We start from the raw sequence: 11,253 nt of genomic DNA on the forward strand, positions 1-11,253 counted from the left end.
CCAAGAAGTGCAGAGTTGGGAGGAATAAGTCAACATTCTCATTGGTGAGGAAGCTGGTCTGAGTCATAGAGAGGGCAAGCATGAGATCTTATCCATGAAATCTGGATGCAAAAGGGCCTTGGCCTTCATGTGCCCCCTTTCCCCTTTTTATCAAAAGGGAACTAGTCATTGGGTCATCTTGGTGGCTTGTCAGTGTTAAAAAAAATGAGAGGGTAAACTTAGCTATAAGGTGTGGAAGGGGCCACAATGGTACAGAGTGTGCTAGTGCTCCACCAGTCCCTTTATCAGGCCCTCAGGTATCCCTGAGGTCACACAGGTGGAAAAACTCTGACATATCATTTGGTGAACACATAATCATGACTCCCTGACTTGTAGCTAGAGCTTTTCCAGCTTCAGAATAATATTGTGACACATAGGTTTCAAAGCTCTACTCCTTAGGAGCTGAGAATGTAACAAAGGAGGGGGATTTTGGGTAGAGGTGAAGGAGCTAGATATATAAGAGTAAGAAGTGCTCTATAAGAGAGCACAGCCAGTACTGGGTGCAGAATGCAGTGATTTGGGTGACTGTGAACTTGAGTGTGTCTAGGAGCCTAGAAGGTCTTAGAATAAGAGACCACTCCATCTAGGGATCCATATCATCCTCAGACACTGAACATGATAAACCCTGATGCAAACACTTGCTGACAGGAGCCTGGCATGGCTGTTCTCTGAGAGGTTCTGCCAGCACCTGACCAATAATACTCATAGCCAACCATCAGACTGAGCCCAGGGACCCCAATGGAAGAGCTAGGAAAAGGACTGAGGAACTGAAGGGGATTGCAATTCCATAGGAAGAACAATATCAACTCCAAACCACCAACCAAAAAGTCTAAGTGGAGGTCTCCAGGTCTTCAGATACATATGCAGCAGAAGATAACCTTATCCCACATCAATGGGAGTGGAGGCCTTTGGCCCTGTGGAGGTCTGATGCCCCAGTGTAGGGGGATGCTAGAGTGGTGAGGCAGGAGAGGATGAGTGAGTGGAGGATCATCCTCATAGAGAGCCATAGGGGAGGGGGAGAGGAGGGATGGGATGGGGAGTTTTGGAGGGGTAACACAGGGCCTCCTAGTTGCAGATTTGGAGCAGGGACAAGTCCTTGAGCAGTGATACTTAGAACCAGAAAGTCCCACTTGACAGGACATTTATGTCTTGGTTCCTAGAATCCCAACTGTTTTCAGCCTTTGAAATAGTCAACTTCCATGCCTGCTGGGCCACCAAATTCAGTTCTAGTCTAATTGTAAGGAGCATGTAGTCAGAGAGTGGAACCTCACCAACTCAGGGGGAGCATCTTGGGCCCAGAGATATGTGTTCAGGCAGCACACATATGGGTAATCTGGTGAGATGTGGGGTTGGACAAATGTGGGCTCAGGACTCTGTCTTCTCCAGCTCCCAGGTGTCTGATTCCTAAAGACCACAGTGAGTCAAATGAGACCAACAGAGGGACAAACTGTGGTCTAATTCCCTCATAGACTCATGCCCAGAAGAAGGAACCTTAGAGTTCAGGAACACTTTCATGTGAATGTCCTCCATGTGTCTTTTCATCTTTTTCTCCTCTTCTCTACCTGCATTTTGTATATTGATCAAAGAAAAACCCCATCCTCAGAAGGGCTACAGTCTTAGAATCCTAAAACTTAGGTGGGGTTAATATGGGATTTCAGAAGATATTGTGCTAAGGATAAGGAACCAGGTAACATCAGTGAAGAATAGATATGTGTTCTGAAAGAGGCTATAGGTTGGTTTCCTGTTTTACAGGTCTGAGGGATAGTGTATTAAGACACTACTTTGTATTCAGAGAACAAAAGAGCCTGGTTAATACAGTACCTGTGAGTCCCTGTCTCAGTTTCTCCTGTTGCTGTGATAAACCACTCTAAACAACACTGCTTAAGAGAGAAAGGGTTTACTTTAGCTCACAGTTAAAGGTTCAGTCAATAAGAGTGGGGCATTTCAGGCAGCCTGAACATAAAGCATCTGCTCATATTATGCCTATAGTCAGCAGAGAGCAATGAATGAATTCATGGTAGTGTTCAGATGGCTTTCACCATCTTGCACAATAAGGAACTACTGCCTACACAATGTTCTTGTCCACAATTAACATGATAAACTAATATAATAAACTTCCATAATAAATTAATATAATCAATATCATATCCACTGTCATGGTTAGGCAAACATCTCCCATGAGATTATAGTTTATGTTTTTAACCAACATTGTCATCCTGGCTGCATGTGACTAGCTTTTGCAAAGCAAGTTTCTGGGTTGGAGCACCCTTGCCCTACTTACTTTTCAGAAATGTCTAACCAGTTAATTCCCAGGTAATTTCAGAAATCACAGGCTAGTTCACAGAAGAGGCCTCTAGACAGTATTAGCTACTGTATAATAGGGAGAATGAAGCTTAGGATTTAGGAAGCAGGGTAGATGCTAAGTTGCCAGTCAGGCACAGCATCCATCTTCCCTGACACCCATGGTCCTGACTCCATAGCTGGGAATGACACCTTTCCAGGAGAGAAACCTCTGTCTTGTGATAAGGTCACAGTAAGGCCTGGAGCTAGCTGGCTGGGTGCTCATGGGTCATTGTTGAAACTTTTTTTTTTTTAGACAGGGTTTCTCTGTGTAGCCCTGGCTGTCCTGGAACTCACTCTGTAGACCAGGCTAGCCTCGAACTCTCGAACTCAGAAATCCACCTGCCTCTGCCTCCCAAGTGCTGGGATTAAAGGCATGAGCTACCACCGCCCGGCTTTTAACAAGACAGACAGAGCAACTTTGGATGGTCCTGGCCCTCTTTTCTTTTTTTCTTAGTTTTTTTTTTGTTTTTTTGAGACAGGGTTTCTCTGTATAGCCCAGGCTGTCCTGGAACTCACTCTGTAGACCAGGCTGGCCTCGAACTCAGAAATCAGCCTGCCTCTGTTATTGAAACTTTCTAGACTGTTCTTTAGTGTTGTTTTAGATTGTCTTTGAAAAGGACACTACAGATCTACTTCTTTTTAATCTGTCATTTTTGGTCATAACCTCTTCTACATCTATGAGCTGCCAGTGAAGGACCACTACATCATTTACATGGAAAGAGTTCCATTTAAGAAAATATTCCAAGAAGGACATCTCATAGGTGAAGAACATCAGAGAACATAGCTCCTGCCCATGCTCTTTAGCTATTTGAATGCATAGCATAAATGTTCTAAGTGGTCAGTGTGAATGCTCTGAAGCGAAAAGCAAAGATCTATACAGAACTTTCAGGAATTTGAGCAGATATGGCCTTGAGCACTAAACAATAGGACAGAAATCCTTCCCAGTCACTTATTACATGTCACTTCCTGCTATCTCAGGTTTCATTTCAGGCAGATGAAAGGTGGTGAACTAATAGAGACCTTTTATTGTCAATGTTCTCTAGGGACAGGAGGTAGACTAGTGACCTTGAAACAAAGGCTTCTTCCCTGGTTAGAGTATGATGTTACTCTGCTGTTAGGATGGCATCTGTATTTTTAGTCATACTGCAGCCCTATGTGTCAGTTAATACCCATTTCCTGTGGACAAGCTATCCCACTATTACCCATTTTGCACCTTCATGTTTGCTCTAAATTTTCTTGTCTGTTCCCATATGCTCCAGTTTGAAGGCTCTAGTTCTAGGCAGTCTTTTTTGTCTTTGTGTCAGTGGCTTCCAGTAGGGCTGTGTAGTAAGACCTACATCTACTTGTCTGGCTTCTGCTCATAGGAAAGTATCCAGAAGAAAACCTGGAGGCCTTGGAAGAATTCAAGGAATTCATACAATACAAAGGACTTCTTCAAGAAAACATTATTGTGCCTGAGCAGAGGGGTAAGAGGATGCTCTGCTCTGCCCCTTGCCCATGTCTCCTTATTTTCCATGATATAAGGACTTTTGTATAACCATAAGTCTTACTTTACCAGCAGGCCCTTTCTTGTGATCTTAATCATGAGACCATCCAAGCTGCATGTATAATCTGGGTCTTCATCCTGGACTCCCTCTTATATTTGATTTTTTTCTTGCTTTTACAGAATGTTGTGTCCCCATATATGACAGTGGTAAGTGACACTGTGAAGGAACACTAAGAGAATTGGGCTTCCTCAATTCCAGGGTTGATGTTTCTATCTGGTTTTGACCATGCTAACATTCTCCTACTCTGAGGGGAACCTGCCTAGCTAGGAAGCAGTGATCACTCCAGGAGATGTTCTCAAGCATAATTTCCTGGATACTTAGAAAATCTGTCTTTTCTTTTCCCAGAGTCCTTCCTGTACCATGGTCTCACCACTTAGTCTAATTCCATACCAACCAAACATGATTAGAGATCTACAAAGTAAAGAAAGTCAGGATAGTTCTGTGGCCCATATATTCTTAGGATGGACCTCCCAGAAGCTTGATGAAAAGAACATTTTTAATATGCACCTAACTCCTATTCTCATGGTAAGGGGAGGGGTCTCTCAGTTGTATGCCTCTCTCTGTCACAGCCCACCAGGACCACAAATGTTGAGCCATCTTTGCCACTAGGACATGGCCTTGACCTCACTGAGTTACTCTTTCTTCTGGACCATATTCCACTGAATTGCATACCCCGAATGTGTCTTCCTTTACCAGCAGGCCCATTATTGTGATTTTAATACATGCATAATCTGGATCTTCATTCTGGACCCCCTGAGTCTCACTCCTTCCTTGATTAGTACTACCCATTGGAATTCCAGTCCTCCTTCTCTATTGTTTAACTTTTGTCCCCAGCCCCATCTGCATCCAATAAAGCATTTAGCAATTCTGAGTTCTGCTTGTATGTGGCAGGCCTTCTCAGTTTAAAAGGTTAAGGAGATATTGGAATTAGACACCCAGATATTGGATACCAGGCACCCAGTAACTTGGTACCCAGAAGTCCTGTAGAGCTATGGGATATCTTGGAAGTTCAAGTGATATGTGGCCAATGCCAAGTAGCTTCCTAAGATGTCTGACACTGGGCTAGGAGAATTTAGGTAGCCACTAGGTTGGGCAAGACTGGATGATGGCCTTGGGTTTGCAAATATCTGCAAGTTCCTACAGAGATATCGTTGCATTGAGTAAATTCATGAAATCTTGGGAAGGAATAACCTAGAAGCAGTCGCAAGGGTGAATTGAGGAAGATTGCCAGAACTTGATGCAGCTTTCTGAGTAATTTTAATCACCCTGGCTTTTCTGTGGTTGGTCAGGATTCAAGGTTTTAGTCGACACTGCCCTGGGGACATGGTAGGAGAGCAGTAATGGAGTACTTTGAAGGATCAATATAGACCAAGAGAGTGCCTATCTAAGTGGAACATGGATTCCTGGAGGATAGTTGTGCAACATCAATTTTCCCTGAGAAATTGTAGTGACTCTCAGGTAAGCATTAGTAGTAACCCTTCAGCCCAACTCCTTCCCTTGCCTGTTGTCCTTTCCTTGCCTCTATCTGCTGGATCTGGTAATCTGGAAAGGGAGCCAACCATTTAGGTACCCAGAGGAGCCTGAAGCATCAGGGACACTTTGCAGAAAAGGGATAGGTAGAATAAATAAAAATATAATATGTGTGTGTCTCTGTTGTATGAGATCCAAGAATATTATGGAAGTGTTGATGACCTCCTTGTAAAAATATAAAAATGAAGTGGAAGTATTTTGCTGCACTTGGAATAAGAATTGAGTTTCACAGTATCAATGCGTAGGGTGAAAATTCTTATATGCAAAATAGATTTTATTGCATTCAATTAGATATCATGCTTTCAAAAGTTAGTGTTTGAGACTAGTAGAGTGATGAAGCAGGATGATCTCTTTGAGGTTGAGACAAGTCTAGTCTATATGGCAGTTTCCAGGATAGCTAGGATATTTTCCAGCTAGGATAGTTTCCATGATATTTTGAGACCCTGTCTCAAAATAAACTACTCAAATCTTAGAATTGATCTAAAACTGTTGAGATTTCATTGGATTTTTGTTTCAATGCATGTTTACATTCCATGTTTTATACATTTTAGTCTGTGTTACCTGTACAGTTTCTGTACAAGTATTTCTTTGTGGTGTCATTCATAGGCAGATCTTCCCCAAATTTGACCTAGATAGTGTCATCTAGACTATCTCCTGGGACCTGTGCAATGTTGTATGTCAGGGGCAGCCCTGCTTATACACTGAAGGCCTAAAATCAGCAATAGGCCTGACATACATGCCTGCTAGCACCAAATCTTGGGTCTCTGTGGAAAAACACTGAAACAGATGGCTAGAAGTTACTGTAAACAAGCAGCTTTGGTGGAAGGCTGCCAAGCCTGTCTAGTCATAGACCTTGTAGATAGGTAACCTTGGTGGATAGTACCAACTTAGATAAAGACAAGTGAATCATAGGCAGAGTCATAGTGATCTGTCTCCTGAACCTTCACCCATCTGATACTCTGTTCTGGAGGATATCTGTACTCCCCCTGAACACCTACATTCCTGTGCCATCCCCTTCCCCACATCCTGCATTTTTGTGTATATAACCTGTGTGTGAAAAAGTGAAAATGGTGATCTGATCAGATTGTAGACAAGTCATCATTTCTTGCATCTTTGCCTGCTTCCCCCCTCTCTGCTCTCTTTCAGGTGACCTCCCTGGACCCCTGTTTAATGTCCTGCTGGACAGGACAGTATGACTTATCCTGGAGATAATGTGAATGTCTATTCATTCCAGACTGGAAAATGACAATAAACAAGGAATCTATTTCACCCAAGTTTATCTGGCTGGATCACTGAATTTATTAGGACAATATGAGAGGCTAGTTTGAGGAGTGTGCATGATGCAGGAGGCTGCATCATCAAAAGATACTTGGCCACTGGTGGTGCTTCATGAAAGCTAAGTAGCTTGAACTCCCTCCACCAAACCCAGGAAGCTTCACTAAAGGGTCTTCTCTTTCCTTGCATTGTTTATTGCATATATAATTGTAGTGAATCATGAATCATGAAGATTTTTTGTTGTTGTGAGTTTTGTGGACCTCCTGCAATTCTCTCCATAGTGGAATATTTCAATCTGAAAGCTATAGGTACACAGCACTCAACCCTTTCCTATGGCTCTCATACTCTTTCTGCTCAGTCTTCTCTGAAAATCACTGAACCTTAGCAGGAGGTAAAATAAAAGACATATTTTCTTTCATATATTGTAACAGTTACGTATTTTCAGTAATTTGGTCATCGATGCAAATACTTGCAGTAACCAGTACCAACTTTTAGAAAAAAAAAAGGTTTCCTTTGTGACTGAAGCTGTACAGAGCATGAATACTCAAGTTTAGAAAACACTTTTGCCAGAAAATAATTGTATTATAACAAAACAAGAGCAATAAGCACACCATTGAAGTTTTGACCTCAATGGTTACACAGTTTTGTTCTTTCTACTAAACTGAATAAGAGTTACCTCCTGTGAAGTGCTTTCATTCAATTGGAAAGTCTTTGGTTGTATCCATCACAGCATTGCCACTGCAGCACCACCCGAAAAATGTTGCCTCACCTGTTGGTAGTGAAGGGCAAGTTGTCCATACTATCGTAGGACAGCAGGTGATAATTCTCCTGCATTAGCATACTCAGCATCCTCTGTGACTAAAAGAGTCAACCAGTTGGAGGATCATCCAGATTCAGGAACTGAACCATGATCCTGAGCTAAGATTCTACAGAGTTTTTAAGCTCCATATCCCACAAATATCCGTGCCAAGTTAATTCACCATTCAGGATTTAGGGATAGGAGAATTTAATTGGCAATACGTCTTTGTTGTACACTTATCCTGCTCCCATTGGTTGGTATATTCAATTGTGTCAGGACACTTGCCATGTCTAAATTCATGTCCTAACTTTTCTATCAATATGGGACTTGTCTAACATTTATGTCTTAATTTGCTAATCAGGATGTCAGTAACCCACACACATGTCTCTTTCTGCCAAGTAGGACGTCAGTTTCCAGGGTGGTCTTGGAAATTTAAACTTTACTTGACCATTACTCAAAATGGCATACTTATTCCAAATAGTTTCTTATATTGGTGCAAGTGTCACTTTTATATTGGGATTGACCTCAGGGGCAGCCTATAACATAAATGCTTATATCTAGGTGCAGGAAGTACTTTGGGTGGTTTGGGTCTAAGCTTATTGTGGGCAACTATACAAAACAGTTCTAGTGACTTATTTTGTGATTCATTTCTACAGGAAGAGAAAATAACAGAATATATAATTAGTCTTGGCATTAGAAAGTTTTCTAGTTACGGCAGAAATATATTAGAAAGTTTCCATATAATAGGCTACCCAGAAAACTGTTATCTAGGCCTTAACATTTTACCTAGGCCTTAACATTTTACCTAAGTCCCAACAATACTTATTTTCTTAATCATCTGCCTTTTGACTAGGACAAGGTGGGATCTCAATGTTTATTTCCTTGATTGTGAATAATGATGTACACTCTTTTACATTATTACCCATTTGTGCTTCAGCATCAAAGTGCTGTTCATTTCAGTCTCCCATTTACTTATTGGATGATCTAGATGCCAGAGGGTATCTCATTCTGTAAGCCATTTTTCACTCACATGTACCTGCTTTAAGAAAGGTTTTTTATTTAATGCAATCCCATTTGTCACCTCTTGGCTTTATTTCCTGAGCTACTGTACTTATTTCCAGACATTCTACCCTTGAAGTATCTGCACTTCAGTTTCTATAACATTCTCAGAGTTTCATCTCCTACATTAAGATCTTTGATTCCTTTTACATTGTTGTTTGACAGGGTGAGGTAGAGACCCAAGTCCATTCTTGGACCTGACTTTCAGGTCTCCATCAGCATCTGTTGAAGAGATTTTCTTTCTCATATATAACTTTTTGACATGATTTAAAAAAACCAGATGGTCCCAAGGTGTAGCTCCATCCTTACATTCTCTATTCTTTTTTTTTTTTTTGGTCTAGGTTTCTATTTGCTGCCAATACCACATGCTTTGGTTACTGCATTGCAACTTGGAATCTATAAGAAGGCACTCTGTCATAGTTCCTTTTCTGCCCCAACGGGGGTTCAACAAGACCTTAGGGAAGGAGAGGTGAAAGATGGGACAAGAGACACAAAGAAGAAGCACAAGTCTGAATGTCTGATCAAGTGCTTGAACTTTATTGTTCGAGTCACCTTATAAAGACAAGCATGGAGGAGGGTCAGGGTCCAGGGCCATCCAGTAATTGTTAAGTTCTTTGCATGCATTCCTTAGCCCAAACCACTTTCTCAGGAGCAAGAGGGCAATAAAACATTTGTTAGGCTCAAGTTGCTAATTTTCTCTCCCAAGCAGGAAGGCCAATAAGGTCTTCCTTAACTCAGACAATCTATTTAACTGACATTTGTTCTCAGGAAGAAGGCAATAAAGTATTCTTTAACTCAGGCTATCTACTTAACTGACCTTTTCTCTCAGGAAGAAGAAAGTCTTGGCTCTCAGTATCTCCTCCTTTCTAACAAATTTAAAAGAGACTGGTCTGAGAAAGCAGACATTTGCAATTCTTATTGATAAATGAGCGGGCATTAACCAGAGGGGAAAAGATTGACCTGATCCTCCCATTATCATTAGAAATGGTGTCTTTTTGGGGAGGAGAGGGTTAAATGTCTCATGGGCTTCGTAGGATATTGAGGGTCATAGTCAGCTGCTTTGAGACACAAAAAATCAACACCAACCTCTGTTGGGAGCCGACTCCTAGCTGAAAGCGGCTATCATCTTTACAGCCATCTCAAGCCATATACCCTCACAAGAAACTTGTTTCAACAGCCTGCAATAGCTCAGCACACTCTGATAAACATCTTGTTACACTGTTTAGTGCCCCCAGCTGCAAGGTGCTCCTTCTATCCATGGCTACAAGGCATGTGACATAGTGGCTTCAGTTCAGCTTGTCCACGAGGGCAAGTCACGTGGTAAAGGGTATAAATACCCAGGATTTCCTTTCTATTGAGAGAGGTAGAAGGTAGAAGGTAGGAGGTGTCAGGAGACTGAAGGAGTGAGGAGAATATAGAAGAAGAGAGGAGAATAAAGAAGAGACTTGAAGAGACTCCACCGGACTCTGTCTTGTATTTATCTTTTGCGTCTCTCGCCCCTTTTTCCCCCTTCCTCCTTCCCCACTCTCTCTCTTGCTAGACCCTGACCTGGACCGGAGCAGCAGAACCAGCCAGCCTTTACAAAGTAGCAGAACCTGACGGCCGTTACAAAAGAAACGGCCGTTACAAAGTGGCACCCAGATGTGCGGCAGCAAGAACCAGAGACCCAGTGAGGGACGTTACAGGAAGAAGGATCGACTGAAAATTCAGAGGTGAAACAGAGGTGATTGCCACAGGAAACTGCCGTGTGGAGACCAGTAAGTCATAGTAATAATGGGGCAAGAAATAAGTCAGCCTGAACTCAACTCTCTGGTTTTGTTCTGTTGCTTGCTGTTTACGTGTATCAATTGTCTGCTTTTGTTTCGCTGTTTAAATGTTGCCTTTCATGCCCAAAAGAAAAAGAAACACATAGAATCCAAAATAGGACCAAAGGTTGAAGTAATCAATTTGTCAGAGCCAGATTGTGCTGACCTAGAGGAAGAGGCAGCCAAATATTTTGATCCTGAATGGCCTTCTTCCCGAAGGCCCCCTCCATGTGCTCCTTCACCTCCAGACACTCCTGCTATGGAGATGGTGGTTGAAGATCACAGAAAGGAGTTGCAGGACAAAATTTCTTTTCTTAAACAACAAATTTCTCTCCTTAAACAACAAATAGAGTTAGAGGAAGAGTATCAGGACTTAATTAATCAGATACAAAAACTAAAGACAGGGAAGAGGTCTCGAGAGGGCAAGGAAAATTCCTCAGGTCCTCCAGTTCCTCAACCTGGAGTCCAAAGGCAGCCTCTGTCCTCTGGTTTTAGTTCAGCCACAGATCAACCAGAGGAGGGAGAGGTTAAGGTTTTCCCTGTATCAGAGACTAGAGATGCTCAAGGAGTTGCATGGAGACATCACACAGGGTTTAACTTTCAGATTATTAAAGAATTAAAAAATTCAGTGTCACAATGCGGTGCCACTGCTCCCTTTACTCTTGCAATCTTAGAATCTGTTGCAGAGGAGTGGCTGACTCCTGGTGATTGGGATACTCTAGTGAGAGCAGTTCTTAGTGGTGGTGACCATCTTATTTGGACATCAGAGTATCATGAGAATTGTAAAGAGACAGCTAGGAGAAACATTCAAGCAGGTAATGGTTGGTCCTTTGATGCCTTAGTAGGAGAAGGGCAA

At 42.2% G+C, this 11,253-nt stretch overlaps 1 protein-coding gene across 1 annotated transcript; it reads left to right on the plus strand.

The window, feature by feature from the left end:
- Positions 1-1,380: 1,380 nt before the first annotated feature.
- Positions 1,381-4,521, plus strand: Obp2b (odorant binding protein 2B). The gene is given in 6 exon segments (XM_028757134.1): positions 1,381-1,508; positions 1,510-1,554; positions 3,034-3,143; positions 3,747-3,848; positions 4,049-4,075; positions 4,499-4,521. Coding segments are annotated over 6 exon segments (435 nt in total).
- The last annotated feature ends 6,732 nt before the right edge of the window (positions 4,522-11,253 follow it).

The sequence above is a fragment of the Grammomys surdaster genome, unplaced genomic scaffold, assembly GCF_004785775.1.
Source record: "Grammomys surdaster isolate TR1022 unplaced genomic scaffold, NIH_TR_1.0 126133, whole genome shotgun sequence".
Classification (NCBI taxonomy): domain Eukaryota; kingdom Metazoa; phylum Chordata; class Mammalia; order Rodentia; family Muridae; genus Grammomys; species Grammomys surdaster.